The 15363-nt window shown below is 44.4% G+C and overlaps 2 protein-coding genes across 6 annotated transcripts; both read right to left on the bottom strand.

The window, feature by feature from the left end:
• Positions 1–6397: 6397 nt before the first annotated feature.
• LOC131697690 (hyaluronidase-2-like) lies at positions 6398–9945 on the bottom strand. Of its 3 annotated transcripts, none has more exons than XM_058988331.1 (4): positions 9807–9945; positions 7858–8826; positions 7350–7439; positions 6398–7191 (listed from the first exon to the last, which is right to left on the bottom strand). In XM_058988331.1, exons 2-4 carry the CDS (start codon positions 8782–8784, stop codon positions 6802–6804), a joined length of 1407 nt encoding a protein of 468 aa, XP_058844314.1. In that variant the 5' UTR covers positions 8785–8826; positions 9807–9945; the 3' UTR covers positions 6398–6801. The 3 variants fall into 3 exon arrangements, with proteins under 3 accessions (XP_058844314.1, XP_058844313.1, XP_058844312.1); XM_058988330.1 differs by having other exon boundaries at positions 9591–9945; XM_058988329.1 differs by having other exon boundaries at positions 9566–9945.
• Positions 9946–11308: 1363 nt separating this feature from the next.
• LOC131697691 (hyaluronidase-2-like) lies at positions 11309–14857 on the bottom strand. 3 transcript variants are annotated; one of them, XM_058988335.1, is made up of 4 exons: positions 14720–14857; positions 12771–13739; positions 12261–12350; positions 11309–12102 (listed from the first exon to the last, which is right to left on the bottom strand). In XM_058988335.1, the coding sequence occupies exons 2-4, from the start codon at positions 13695–13697 to the stop codon at positions 11713–11715; spliced, it is 1407 nt and encodes a 468-aa protein (XP_058844318.1). In that variant the 5' UTR covers positions 13698–13739; positions 14720–14857; the 3' UTR covers positions 11309–11712. The 3 variants fall into 3 exon arrangements, with proteins under 3 accessions (XP_058844318.1, XP_058844317.1, XP_058844316.1); XM_058988334.1 differs by having other exon boundaries at positions 14503–14857; XM_058988333.1 differs by having other exon boundaries at positions 14478–14857.
• Positions 14858–15363: the final 506 nt, after the last annotated feature.

The following is a 15363-nucleotide window of genomic DNA, read 5'->3' on the forward strand; positions in this document are numbered from 1 at the left end:
CTTCAGGGAGAAGAGGCTGTGGGATGACCCACTGCGCCACCAGCTCCCACATGAAAGCTTTGGTTCACACTATATATAAGCTCAATTAACAAATTCTTTGAAACAAGCAAAGAACTTGCCTGGATTTGAACCCACTCCATCTCACTTCCATGGAAGAGCATGCTTTTTATTACCTTATATAGGAAATTAACCAAGTCTTTGAAAATAAAGGAAGAACTCACCGGGATTTGAACCCAGTCCCCCAAGGTGAACAGTACAGCATCCCAGGGAAAGAGCCCACTGCACCACAGCTCTCCTTGTGACAAGCCAGCATTGCACAGAAGACCTTATATCAGCCTCTTTATATTATTATTTGTATACTTAGAACTGACACCTTGTCCCGTTATATCATCACAAGTCTATCAAACAGGGCAAAGTGTTTGAAAATGAAAAGAAAACACATTCTCCTGACATGGGTTTGAACCCACTACCCTGGGAATCACAGTCCCCTGCTCTACCACCAGAGCTATCCAGCCAACTGACTCTCCTGCTGCCTGAAACACATTATTACATTGTGTGATGTGGACCTGGGGCTAAGGTGAATTCTCAACTTCAACTGGATTCAAAGCCAAACCTTATTGGTTTAAAAAGATAAAATACACAAGAGCCTTTGAAACTGAGAGATTAACACTTGTGTTTCATGCGTGATTTGAACCAGCAATGCTGGAAGTTAGAGTCCAGGGCTCTACCAACTAAGCCAGCCAGAGAGCTGCGCTAGCTTGTTGTCAAATGACCTCCAGTACATTAACTAATGATTTGTACAAAATTCAGATTACCATTGGAAACATCCAATAAAACCATCACTTCTATCGTGTCTTTGACAGATTCAAACTACAAGACGCTGTGAAAAAAGAAGATTTCAAACTGCAGTCTGGATTTGATCCCACTCTCTCAAGGTAAAGGTCATTTAAAAATAATGACCGACCCCACTACGCCACCTAGCAGCTCCGTTAGGTGTTTCCTTTACATTGCCTACAAGGTAAATTAACCGACTTGAAAAGAAAAAAAAATTGAGCGGGGTTTGAACCAACAACCCTGCTAATTAGAGCCCCGTGCTCTAATAAGTAAGCCACCCAGAAGGCTGAGGGTTTATTTATATCCTTGAACTGGATTCAAACCCAAGCTCCTGATGAGCCGAGACGGTAAATTAAAAAGCACGGAAGACTTGAACCACCAACACTGAGAATCAGAGCCCTGTTCTCAGCCAACTGAGCCATTCTGCCAGCTGTACCAATGGACTCATTTGTGACTTGAACTGGACTAATATTTTTTAACACACGTAGGTTACTGCATTGAAAATATCCAATAAAAGAGACTTCTATTGTATCTGACAGATTCAAACAAATAGTAGCTGTGGAGAAAAAAAACAAGCACACAACACAAGGCTTCAACCACAACTCTGGTGTTTATTTACCTTTTTTTTATCTCTTAATCAGAGAACTACAATCATGCTGTGCCATTGTGTTGTGGGTCTAGTTTCAAACTCAGTTCAACCGTCCTGTGAGTTGGTTTGAACCCAGACCTCCAAGGACAAAGGCAGGCAGAGCTAGTGAACTAGCCCCCTGCACCACCTGGCTCCTTGACAAGGGAAAATTCACTTCCCTTGTCAGAGATTGCACACTGCTGGAGTTGAGAATCGTGCATCTTATTGCACAGTTGCAGAGTTTCATGCCACAGAAGAGAGGAGGGATTTTCAAACCCAAACCTATTATACTGTAGCTCTATAAGCTAAATTAAACAATATTTCTCAAACCAAGGGGGGGGGAAAAAACATTGCTTGAGTAGGACTTGAATCAGCTGTCAAATAAACCAGAAACCAATGCTCTACCAACTGAGTCAGTCAGGAAGCTGCTCAAAGTGCCTCTCAAATGCTCCCCAGTATTTGAATACTTCATGAGTGCAGCTGAAGGGTTGCAAGGATGCTGAAATAGACCAGCAGCATAGACCCCCTGCTGAGTTTACTTTTAACATTGACTCAAAGATTCTGTGAAAATAAATGTAAAAAAAACAAGGCATTTAACATCACATTGAATTTCTCTGCCCAGGTTTGAATTCTGTCCACCAATGGTCACATGGATACAAAACTAGTGAAGCAGACTCTGTACTATCCATCTGCCTGAGGAGAGATGCTGTTTAACATTGTTTATAAGGTTCGTTCTTTAAAAATGAAAAAATACAGAATTGAGAAATTGACCAAGTGTAACACACACAAGAGAAGCAAACAAATCCACTGGACCACCTGCCTGCAATCAGGAGATGCATTTCACATTAACAATCAAGGGGGACTCGAACCCACAGCCCTGAGGTTATGAGTCCGCTGCTCTAATAATTGAGCTTCAAGGTCCGCAGGTCGTGTGATTTACAAATATTGCATTTTTTATCGTGGCCGAAATGTTAAGAATTAAAAAAAACAAACAAACAAAAAAAAAACGAAACAACACTACCCTCCAGTGGAATAATGAGGTATTGCAAGCCAGAGAAATTACACCAATAACACATGCATTTCCCTTGGCATGCAATACCTCATTATTTTAAACTTTTTTTTTAAACGTAAATGTTTTTCATGAAAATATCACTTTTTGTTTTTTGAAAAAAAAAGTAAAAAAACAAACAAAATACAACATTGAAACGCACTAGGATATAAACAGTGCACCGATAACCCCATAACTCGAACATTTAATAATACAAAATAATAGAATCAGTGTCAAATCAAGGAAAAATGACATAAGCATAATTGCAGCAGTAGGAGGTTATGGATTCTGAAATGTCATGACCTCCTGCTGCTGAACATGTGCTCAAAACTCCACCCAGCGGTGGAAAGAGGTAATGCACGTCCAAAACCATACTGAGCCAGCCAGAGAGCTGCCGAACACCACACTGAGCTGCACAGCACGGCTTCAATTCATATACCGAGCGGGCCAGCCAGAGAGCTGCTGAACACCACACTGAGCTGCACAGCACGGCTTCAATTCATATACCGAGCGAGCCAGCCAGAGAGCTGCTGAACACCACGCTGAGCTGCACAGCATGGCTTCAATTCATAGACCGAGTGAGCTCTTTAAGCTTCTCCAAATAGTTTTATTTCCAAATTTGCTTTTCAACATGTGTTAAGCCGACAGATATCAGTTAAAACAGAATGGAACCTGTTAAAAACGTGTCAATTTTATGATGACATTTCCTGTCTTGTCTATGCAGGTTTTCAGAACCAGTCAATGATAATGAGAACGAGTCTCTTGACAATCTAGAAACTTCTCTACTCATTTTACAAAGGCTTATGCTTATATTAAAGATGATTAAATACTATTCCTTATCACTGATGCAGACATTATGTGCAGTCCCTCGTGTATGCGGCTCCTTATCACTGATGCAGACACATTATGTGCAGACCCTCGTCTGTGCGGCTCCTTATCACTGATGCAGACACATTATGTGCAGACCCTCGTCTGTGCGGCTCCTTATCACTGATGCAGACACATTATGTGCAGACCCTCGTCTGTGCGGCTCCTTATCACTGATGCAGACACATTATGTGCAGACCCTCGTCTGTGCGGCTCCTTATCACTGATGCAGACACATTATGTGCAGACCCTCGTCTGTGCGGCTCCTTATCACTGATGCAGACACATTATGTGCAGACCCTCGTCTGTGCGGCTCCTTATCACTGATGCAGACACATTATGTGCAGACCCTCGTCTGTGCGGCTCCTTATCACTGATGCAGACACATTATGTGCAGACCCTCGTCTGTGCGGCTCCTTATCACTGATGCAGACACATTATGTGCAGACCCTCGTCTGTGCGGCTCCTTATCACTGATGCAGACACATTATGTGCAGACCCTCGTCTGTGCGGCTCCTTATCACTGGTGCAGACACATTATGTGCAGACCCTCGTCTGTGCGGCTCCTTATCACTGATGCAGACACATTATGTGCAGACCCTCGTCTGTGCGGCTCCTTATCACTGATGCAGACACATTATGTGCAGACCCTCGTCTGTGCGGCTCCTTATCACTGATGCAGACACATTATGTGCAGACCCTCGTCTGTGCGGCTCCTTATCACTGATGCAGACACATTATGTGCAGACCCTCGTCTGTGCGGCTCCTTATCACTGATGCAGACACATTATGTGCAGATACTCGTCTGTGCGGCTCCTTATCACTGATGCAGACACATTATGTGCAGACCCTCGTGTGTGCGGCTCCTTATCACTGATGCAGACACATTATGTGCAGACCCTCGTCTGTGAGGCTCCTTATCACTGATGCAGACACATTATGTGCAGACCCTCGTCTGTGCGGCTCCTTTGGTTGTGCAGCAGGACCCTCGCTCAGATGACCAGAAACAACAGAATATCTACAGTGGGAAAATGAATGCTTTTATTTCTTTCTCTGGAACTGAACGGCATAGAGACACCATTCAAAGTGTTCATATCTGCTATTTACATTTTTAGTGGTACAAATAAAACCAGTCAGTCAGTTAGGGTTGGTTATACTGCTGCATTTTTTTCTGGCATTACTTTTAAACCGTGTTTTAAAAAAATAAATACAATTAAAACAGGTATAGAGATGTCCTCGTCGTTCTCATCTGAATACGAAACCACGTAAACTTCCATCTAGTCCTTTTAGAAGACATCTGCATTTCAACAACACTTTTCATTTGGATTACTCGTACCACACAAGCAAGCAGCAGAAGGGATACGGTACCTGTTAAGCTACATGTGTTTGTTACCTGCAAAAGGTAAAAACAAATCCACGTATCCTGCTCGGTCACTGGAGAAGTTTACACGGAAGAAGGGAACGGAGAACCGTGATCCAAACTAGGCTGTGGTTTTTAAGAAAAAATAAATAACTCTTCACTCTTGAGAATGTCCCTTTCCGAGAAAAAATCAAATGAAGTAATTCACAAGACTTGTTTTTCTTGTCATTGTTTTTATACTCTCGTTACCTGCCGTGAGGTGTCCAGTTACAGCTTTACCTGTATTACATTAAAATAAAGATACAAGAGGCGGGGCTGGAGATTTTAATCGATTGGTGCTTCAATTACGCGTCACCGACTTCTTCCTCAAAAACATAAATAACCTGTGACTCAAGGTAGTGTCCAACAGAGGCACCTTTTTAGAATGAGCGCAGCGTGGACTTTAACAGGTAGGACGGAGGGGGTCAAACTGTATTCGGATACAAATAAACACAAAAAGTGTCACATTAGGTTTAGTTCACTTTGGGTACACCCAATTATAAACCATAGATAATAATAATAATAATAATAATAATAATAATAATAATAATAATAATAATAATAATAACAACAAACACTTATTAAAGACCATGGGGGATAGACTAAACAACTCATGAGTCATTAGCACCATTTCTGAAAAAAGAATAAATAATATTGAACTCAATTTAGTTCAATGGCTCTAAGGTGTAACCCGTTGCATAGACGTGCAGATGAGTACGGGTGTGGCACTGTCCTATTGAACTCCCTGTTCCCTCACCACAGATAATTTTACCAGCTGTTGCTCAGTATTTTAAGATGTGTAATTTAAGTTTTAAAATCAATTTTCTACTCACACACATTAAAAATACCACAATGTGATGGCACAATGAATCACACTGGCAAGTGTTGAGGAAAGACAGAAAGCTATCTGGATAGAACACCGGACCCATAGTAAAGGACAAAACTATCTGATATATTTTTACTGAGTCGTTGTCATTGTCACCGACTGATGAAATGCAGGTTTGTCTACATAACTTGGACAGTTCCCTTTACATGGTAAGGCTATGATGACAGGTTGAAGCAGACAATGCCCACTTCCCGAAACAGCAATGTCCCTAAAATACAGCTTACCTCATCTCAGAAGCAGTTTGGTCCGAGCTCTGATCTAGCCTGTTTAGCAAGTTCAGCAGGTCACATGTGAGATAAAGATCTTCAGTTCAGGTGATTATTGAGGCCCTAAGGACGGGGGTGGGGGTCAGTCGCTGCAATATTCTGACAGTGCACACAGCGAACTTGTGATGGAGATGCCTGTGCTGAAAGGGATTACCAAGTGAAGAATTGATCTGCTAGCCCCCCCAGATCAGATTTGAACCCGATCAAAGAGGGGGAAAGCTAGACTCCTCAGCCAGTGTTTCCTGCGCCACCCAGCTTGTAAGATCAAAGACATGTGTGAAATATATCTGCTTTTGATGTTTTCTAAAAAAGAATGTCATACTCGTTAGAATTATATGATCATTCTGGGCTGCAAATTTACCACTAGATCATCTACTGGACATGTTATGCATTACATGTGGACAAAATATACTGTAAAGTTTAAGCATCTAAAACCTCCAAAAATGTTACACAAGAAAACCACACCAGCTTATACATCAATTATACTTTAATAATAAATATGTATCCAAAACACTGCCCTTTTATACATTACTCACTTTATAAAAGACTTCTCATCAGAAATTGTCAGGTTTCATTGAAAACAGTTTTAGAGTTGACATTACTGAAGGTAGAGTCTTACAGCATTTGATTAAAGCCCCTGCATCGCCCCCAAAAGACCTCTAAAGCAACAGCACTGTACAGCAGTCAAGAAATCCCAACAGCAGGTTCCAGGGTGCGTTTGCCATTGGGTCCTAAGAGGCTCAGAATGCTTATTTGTACAAGTGTATGGCTTTGTCTGGAATTGAAGAGCAGCCCTCCTTCATATGCTGAGCTTTGGAGAGGAAAGAGGGAGCTTTTCTTCCAAGCTTTCCCCTGGTGAGGATCTTAACGCAGTTAAACAGCCTGGTGCCTCTGGAGGATAACCAGCAGGAACGTCACAGCCAGCAGGTCGCTGACAGCGGATCTCAAACTGCAGGCAGCGTTAGGAACCGCGCAGGAGTCCCCGCTGTAGCCGCTGTAGCACTGGCAGATGAAGTCCCTCCGGAAGTCGTCCCTGTCAGCGGAGCTCAGCTCCCCCTTCACCTTCAGGCTGCCCTCCTCCTGTGTGATCTGGAAGCTGCGGGCGTTCAGGTGCAGGTAGGTGTTGGTGTTGGGGTTGAGCCGCACGCAGCGGCCCTTCAGGCTGCACCGTGAGCCGCTGCAGAGCTGCGCCGCCATCGACACGTTGAGCAGGTAGCTCCCCAGCGTCCCCTGCAAGGTGTCCCGCACCACCCCGCAGCTAGCCTGCAACCACAGAGAGCCATTGAAACATGAATCAATATAGTGCACTACTCAGTCTGACATGTACAACAAAGGGTTTATTTTGCAAAGTTTGCCTCAGTTGCTTCTGATCACTGTAACTCAGACTGTAACGTCAGTATAAAGAAAGCAGCCCAACTTACAGTGCTGTTGGCGTACGATAAATCACCCCAGAGGACAACGCCAGCGGCACCCAGAGCTGCACATTCTCCTATGGTATAGACCAGGTCCATCTGCAGAGACAACGAGAAACAGCTCAGTGGAAATGTCTCTTTTAACAGTGGAAGATCACAGTGCCTGGTTCAGTGGAAGATCACAGTGGGGTAATGCACTAGTATTTTACCTTTCAAGTCCTGGGTTCAAATAAGATGAGTCTGGTGGTCTTAACCAAGCCACCGCACAATTCACCACAGTTGGCACTCTATTGGTTGAGCATAAAGAAATGCTGCCATGTGTGCAATATATATATATATATATATATATAAACAGTGCTCCCTTTTTCATAAACACTAAGAGGAGCTCTGAAGGAATAATAAAGCAAATAAATAACAATACATGAATTAATAGATTTAACAGCTGATGTACGTTTGGGTGTTCTGTACATACTACTGAAGGCAAGCAAAGCCCCAGCTCTGCCCCTCCAAGTTTTACCTTGCTCATCATCTGCATCCCACCGCGGTAGAAGGGCTGTGCATAGACGAAGACCGCTCGTGCCAGCCCCTGCCCCACCGATGCCAGCCTCATCCCCTCCACTATCCGGTTGCGTACAAACCGGCGTGCCAGCTCAGAGGAGCGCAGCATGGGGTCCAGGTAGATGGAGGGGTAGAGGGCTGTGCTCTCCTCCCACAGCCAGTCCAGCTGGTCGTTCCGGCTGATCTCCACGTCGGGGCAGCGGCCAGTGTAGTCCTTCAGGCTGTTCTTGTAGTAGTTGTAGCAGTCCGGGAAGAGGTAGTAGCCCCAGAGCCGGTTGGGCCTCAGGCTCCTGGCCGTCCTCAGAGTCTGCAGCATGAACTGCTTGGCAGAGGCTTCAAACTCCTCCTGGGCGACACCCTCCACCTGTTCTGCAGTCCAGTGCACGTTCTTCTGGGCGATCATGGAGCGCGAGACGTTGCGGTAAATGTCCTTGGCGTCCCAGTTGCGGGCCCACTGGGGCCTCCACTCCTCCCAGTCGATCACAGCCAGGCCCTCTGATCTGTGCTCTGGGATGTATCTGTCCATCCCTTCTGGCATCTTAGCCAGGTGATCCCTGAGGATGGCGAGCTGGGGCAGCCCCCCGTTGACAGCAACCCCCTTGTCGGTGTAATAGGGGTAAAGTCCTAAACGGGTTTTGTAGAAGATGGTGAGCTTCTGCCCCACCAGGCCTTCATTGGGGGAGGCCACCAGATCAAACACTGCCAGGTTGAGGGTCACCCCGTATTGGGGCTCGCAGTTCTGCGTGGGTGCGTTCCAGGCCAGGAGGAAAGGCTTGTGGGTGAAGATTGGGTATATCGTTGGCTTGAGAGGTTGACAGCAGCAGCTCCCTGCCAGCATTGCCACCATGAAGCAGAGATGCCACACAGACAGGAAGCTGGACTGCATCTTTAGTGCAGGCGCAATGTGAGCTCACACCAAGCTGGTTACCTGAATAGATAAACAGGAAATAAATGAACTGTTACACTAGGAGGAGAACAACGCTCAGACAAGTGGACACAAATAATAGAGCAGGTAGTGAAAAACACACACAAAAACAAACTGACCAAATCCACATTGCAAACCTGATTACAGTTACCGACTTATGCAGAACAGCATCTCATTACAAAGGCTCATGCATAGTTTCAAACCAAATGAAGACATGCAAAATAAAAATAAACTGGAAAATGTGGTTCCCAAGATATAGCCTCATACTAAGATATGTAAAATACACAGAATCAGAGTGAATAGAATCGAGCTATCTGGGGGATTCTTGACAGATTACAAGTAGAACGCATTGCTTAAGAAACCCCAATAAGACACGTAGCTTAGCAGCAGGTTGGCGAATGAGAAATATTCGGCTGTGTATGTTTACTGGAAACTTCGTGTAAAATTGTCAGTTTGTCATATCTGCTATTTACATTTATACATATTTAGTGGTACAAATAAAACCAGTCAGTCAGTTAGGGTTGGTTATACTGCTGCATTTTTTTCTGGCATTACTTTTAAACCGTGTTTTAAAAAAATAAATACAATTAAAACAGGTATAGAGATGTCCTCGTCGTTCTCATCTGAATACGAGACCACGTAAACTTCCATCTAGTCCTTTTAGAAGACATCTGCATTTCAACAACACTTTTCATTTGGATTACTCGTTCCACACAATCAAGCAGCAGAAGGGATACGGTACCTGTTAAGCTATATGTGTTTGTTACCTGGAAAAGGTAAAAACAAATCCACGTATCTCTGCTCTGTCACTGGAGAAGTTTACACGGAAGAAGGGAACGCAGAACCGTGATCCAAACTAGGCTGTGGTTTTTAAGAAAAAATAAACAACTCTTCACTCTTGAGAATGTCCCTTCCGAGAAAAAATCAAATGAAGTAATTCACAAGACTTGTTTTTCTTGTCATTGTTTTTATACTCTCGTTACCTGCCGTGAGGTGTCCAGTTACAGCTTTACCTGTATTACATTAAAATAAAGATACAAGAGGCGGGGCTGGGGATTTTGATCAATTGGTGCTTCAATTACGCGTCACCGACTTCTTCCTCAAAAACATAAATAACCTGTGACTCAAGGTAGTGTCCAACAGAGGCACCTTTTTAGAACGAGCGCAGCGTGGACTTTAGCAGGTGGGACGGAGGGGGTCAAACTGTATTCGGATACAAATAAACACAAAAAGTGTCACATGAGGTTTAGTTCACTTTGGGTACACCCAATTATAAACCATAGATAATAATAATAATAATAATAATAATAATAATAATAATAATAATAATAAACATTTATTAAAGACAATCATGGGTTAGACAAAGCAACTGATGAGTCATTATCACCATTTCTTGAATTTAGTTCAATGGCTCTAAGGTGTAACCCATTGCATAGGCATGCAGATGACTACGGGTGGGGCACTTACTTTCCTATTGAACTCCCTGTTCCCTCGCTAACTATCTTGATATTCCTGGATTGATAACCACTCCCTGTGCGAGTGCCACACACTGTGAATCAGGACTCTTCCACACAGACGCTGCCCAAATGTTATGCCAAGACAGGTGCAGCGTTCAGTGTAGCCAAATAATTTTACCAGCTGTTGCTCAGTATTTTAAGATGTGTAATTTAAGTTTTAAAATCAATTTTCTACTCACACACATTAAAAATACCACAATGTGATGGCACAATGAATCACATTGGCAAGTGTTGAGGAAAGACAGAAAGCTATCTGGATAGAACACCGGGCCCATAGTAAAGGACAAAACTATCTGATATATTTTTACTGAGTCGTTGTCATTGTCACCGACTGATGAAATGCAGGTTTGTCTACATAACTTGGACAGTTCCCTTTACATGGTAAGGCTATGATGACAGGTTGAAGCAGACAATGCCCACTTCCCGAAACAGCAATGTCCCTAAAATACAGCTTACCTCATCTCAGAAGCAGTTTGGTCCGAGCTCTGATCTAGCCTGTTTAGCAAGTTCGGCAGGTCACATGTGAGATAAAGATCTTCAGTTCAGGTGATTATTGAGGCCCTAAGGACGGGGGTGGAGGTCAGTCGCTGCAATATTCTGACAGTGCACACAGCTAACTTGTGATGGAGATGCCTGTGCTGAAAGGGATTACCAAGTGAAGAATTGATCTGCTAGCCCCCCCCAGATCAGATTTGAACCCGATCAAAGAGGGGGAAAGCTAGTCTCCTCAGCCAGTGTTTGCTGCGCCACCCAGCTTGTAAGATCAAAGACATGTGTGAAATATATCTGCTTTTGATGTTTTCTAAAAAAGAATGTCATACTCGTTAGAATTATATGATCATTCTGGGCTGCAAAACTACCACTAGATCATCTACTGGACATGTTATGCATTACATGTGGACAAAATATACTGTAAAGTTTAAGCATCTAAAACCTCCAAAAATGTTACACAAGAAAACCACACCAGCTTATACATCAATTATACTTTAATAATAAATATGTATACAAAACACTGCCCTTTTATACATTACTCACTTTATAAAAGACTTCTCATCAGAAATGGTCAGGTTTCATTGAAAACAGTTTTAGAGTTGACATTACTGAAGGTAGAGTCTTACAGCATTTGATTAAAGCCCCCGCATCGCCCCCAACAGACCTCTAAAGCAACAGCACTGTACAGCAGTCAAGAAATCCCAACAGCAGGTTCCAGGGTGCGTTTGCCATTGGGTCCTAAGAGGCTCAGAATGCTTATTTGTACGAGTGTATGGCTGTGTCTGCAATTGAAGAGCAGCCCTCCTTCATATGCTGAGCTTTGGAGAGGAAAGAGGGAGCTTTTCTTCCAAGCTTTCCCCTGGTGAGGATCTTAACGCAGTTAAACAGCCTGGTGCCTCTGGAGGATAACCAGCAGGAACGTCACAGCCAGCAGGTCGCTGACAGCGGATCTCAAACTGCAGGCAGCGTTAGGAACCGCGCAGGAGTCCCCGCTGTAGCCGCTGTAGCACTGGCAGATGAAGTCCCTCCGGAAGTCGTCCCTGTCAGCGGAGCTCAGCTCCCCCTTCACCTTCAGGCTGCCCTCCTCCTGTGTGATCTGGAAGCTGCGGGCGTTCAGGTGCAGGTAGGTGTTGGTGTTGGAGTTGAGCCGCACGCAGCGCCCGTTCAGGCTGCACCGTGAGCCGCTGCAGAGCTGCGCCGCCATCGACACGTTGAGCAGGTAGCTCCCCAACATCCCCTGCAAGGTGTCCCGCACCACCCCGCAGCTAGCCTGCAACCACAGAGAGCCATTGAAACATGAATCAATATAGTGCACTACTCAGTCTGACATGTGAAACAAAGGGTTTATTTTGCAAAGTTTGCCTCAGTTGCTTCTGATCACTGTAACTCAGACTGTAACGTCAGTATAAAGAAAGCAGCCCAACTTACAGTGCTGTTGGCGTACGATAAATCACCCCAGAGGACAACGCCAGCGGCACCCAGAGCTGCACATTCTCCTATGGTATAGACCAGGTCCATCTGCAGAGACAACGAGAAACAGCTCAGTGGAAATGTCTCTTTTAACAGTGGAAGATCACAGTGCCTGGTTCAGTGGAAGATCACAGTGGGGTAATGCACTAGTATTTTACCTTTCAAGTCCTGGGTTCAAATAAGATGAGTCTGGTGGTCTTAACCAAGCCACCGCACAATTCACCACAGTTGGCACTCTATTGGTTGAGCATAAAGAAATGCTGCCATGTGTGCAATATATATATATATATATATATATATAAACAGTGCTCCCTTTTTCATAAACACTAAGAGGAGCTCTGAAGGAATAATAAAGCAAATAAATAACAATACATGAATTAATAGATTTAACAGCTGATGTACGTTTGGGTGTTCTGTACATACTACTGAAGGCAAGCAAAGCCCCAGCTCTGCCCCTCCAAGTTTTACCTTGCTCATCATCTGCATCCCACCGCGGTAGAAGGGCTGTGCATAGACGAAGACCGCTCGTGCCAGCCCCTGCCCCACCGATGCCAGCCTCATCCCCTCCACTATCCGGTTGCGTACAAACCGGCGTGCCAGCTCAGAGGAGCGCAGCATGGGGTCCAGGTAGATGGAGGGGTAGAGGGCTGTGCTCTCCTCCCACAGCCAGTCCAGCTGGTCGTTCCGGCTGATCTCCACGTCGGGGCAGCGGCCAGTGTAGTCCTTCAGGCTGTTCTTGTAGTAGTTGTAGCAGTCCGGGAAGAGGTAGTAGCCCCAGAGCCGGTTGGGCCTCAGGCTCCTGGCCGTCCTCAGAGTCTGCAGCATGAACTGCTTGGCAGAGGCTTCAAACTCCTCCTGGGCGACACCCTCCACCTGTTCTGCAGTCCAGTGCACGTTCTTCTGGGCGATCATGGAGCGCGAGACGTTGCGGTAAATGTCCTTGGCGTCCCAGTTGCGGGCCCACTGGGGCCTCCACTCCTCCCAGTCGATCACAGCCAGGCCCTCTGATCTGTGCTCTGGGATGTATCTGTCCATCCCTTCTGGCATCTTAGCCAGGTGATCCCTGAGGATGGCGAGCTGGGGCAGCCCCCCGTTGACAGCAACCCCCTTGTCGGTGTAATAGGGGTAAAGTCCTAAACGGGTTTTGTAGAAGATGGTGAGCTTCTGCCCCACCAGGCCTTCATTGGGGGAGGCCACCAGATCAAACACTGCCAGGTTGAGGGTCACCCCGTATTGGGGCTCGCAGTTCTGCGTGGGTGCGTTCCAGGCCAGGAGGAAAGGCTTGTGGGTGAAGATTGGGTATATCGTTGGCTTGAGAGGTTGACAGCAGCAGCTCCCTGCCAGCATTGCCACCATGAAGCAGAGATGCCACACAGACAGGAAGCTGGACTGCATCTTTAGTGCAGGCGCAATGTGAGCTCACACCAAGCTGGTTACCTGAATAGATAAACAGGAAATAAATGAACTGTTACACTAGGAGGAGAACAACGCTCAGACAAGTGGACACAAATAATAGAGCAGGTAGTGAAAAACACACACAAAAACAAACTGACCAAATCCACATTGCAAACCTGATTACAGTTACCGACTTATGCAGAACAGCATCTCATTACAAAGGCTCATGCATAGTTTCAAACCAAATGAAGACATGCAAAATAAAAATAAACTGGAAAATGTGGTTCCCAAGATATAGCCTCATACTAAGATATGTAAAATACACAGAATCAGAGTGAATAGAATCGAGCTATCTGGGGATTCTTGACAGATTACAAGTAGAACGCATTGCTTAAGAAACCCCAATAAGACACGTAGCTTAGCAGCAGGTTGGCGAATGAGAAATATTCGGCTGTGTATGTTTACTGGTAACTTTGTGTAAAATTGTCAGTTTATCATATCTGCTATTTACATTTATACATATTTAGTGGTACAAATAAAACCAGTCAGTCAGTTAGGGTTGGTTATACTGCTGCATTTTTTTCTGGCATTACTTTTAAACCGTGTTTTAAAAAAATAAATACAATTAAAACAGGTATAGAGATGTCCTCGTCGTTCTCATCTGAATACGAGACCACGTAAACTTCCATCTAGTCCTTTTAGAAGACATCTGCATTTCAACAACACTTTTCATTTGGATTACTCGTTCCACACAATCAAGCAGCAGAAGGGATACGGTACCTGTTAAGCTATATGTGTTTGTTACCTGCAAAAGGTAAAAACAAATCCACGTATCTCTGCTCTGTCACTGGAGAAGTTTACACGGAAGAAGGGAACGCAGAACCGTGATCCAAACTAGGCTGTGGTTTTTAAGAAAAAATAAATAACTCTTCGCTCTTGAGAATGTCCCTTTCCGAGAAAAAATCAAATGAAGTAATTCATAAGACTTGTTTTTCTTGTCATTGTTTTTATACTCTCGTTACCTGCCGTGAGGTGTCCAGTTACAGCTTTACCTGTATTACATTAAAATAAAGATACAAGAGGCGGGGCTGGGGATTTTGATCAATTGGTGCTTCAATTACGCGTCACCGACTTCTTCCTCAAAAACATAAATAACCTGTGACTCAAGGTAGTGTCCAACAGAGGCACCTTTTTAGAACGAGCGCAGCGTGGACTTTAGCAGGTGGGACGGAGGGGGTCAAAAAGTATTCGGATACAAATAAACACAAAAAGTGTCACATGAGGTTTAGTTCACTTTGGGTACACCCAATTATAAACCATAGATAATAATAATAATAATAATAAACATTTATTAAAGACAATCATGGGTTAGACAAAGCAACTGATGAGTCATTATCACCATTTCTTGAATTTAGTTCAATGGCTCTAAGGTGTAACCCATTGCATAGGCATGCAGATGACTACGGGTGGGGCACTTACTTTCCTATTGAACTCCCTGTTCCCTCGCTAACTATCTTGATATTCCTGGATTGATAACCACTCCCTGTGCGAGTGCCACACACTGTGAATCAGGACTCTTCCACACAGACGCTGCCCAAATGTTATGCCAAGACAGGTGCAGCGTTCAGTGTAGCCAAATAATTTTACCAGCTGTTGCTCAGTATTT

The sequence above is a fragment of the Acipenser ruthenus genome, chromosome 16 (genome assembly GCF_902713425.1).
Source record: "Acipenser ruthenus chromosome 16, fAciRut3.2 maternal haplotype, whole genome shotgun sequence".
Taxonomy (NCBI): Eukaryota; Metazoa; Chordata; class Actinopteri; order Acipenseriformes; family Acipenseridae; genus Acipenser; species Acipenser ruthenus.

Coding starts and splice junctions, on each gene's coding strand:
- LOC131697690 (XM_058988331.1), bottom strand. CDS start 8,784: ATGCAGTCCAGCTTCCTGTCTGTGTGGCATCTCTGCTTCATGGTGGCA. Junction 7,440..7,857: donor GGATGCAGATGATGAGCAAG/GTAAAACTTGGA, acceptor TTGTCTCTGCAG/ATGGACCTGGTCTATACCAT. Junction 7,192..7,349: donor TATCGTACGCCAACAGCACT/GTAAGTTGGGCT, acceptor CTGTGGTTGCAG/GCTAGCTGCGGGGTGGTGCG.
- LOC131697691 (XM_058988335.1), bottom strand. CDS start 13,697: ATGCAGTCCAGCTTCCTGTCTGTGTGGCATCTCTGCTTCATGGTGGCA. Junction 12,351..12,770: donor GGATGCAGATGATGAGCAAG/GTAAAACTTGGA, acceptor TTGTCTCTGCAG/ATGGACCTGGTCTATACCAT. Junction 12,103..12,260: donor TATCGTACGCCAACAGCACT/GTAAGTTGGGCT, acceptor CTGTGGTTGCAG/GCTAGCTGCGGGGTGGTGCG.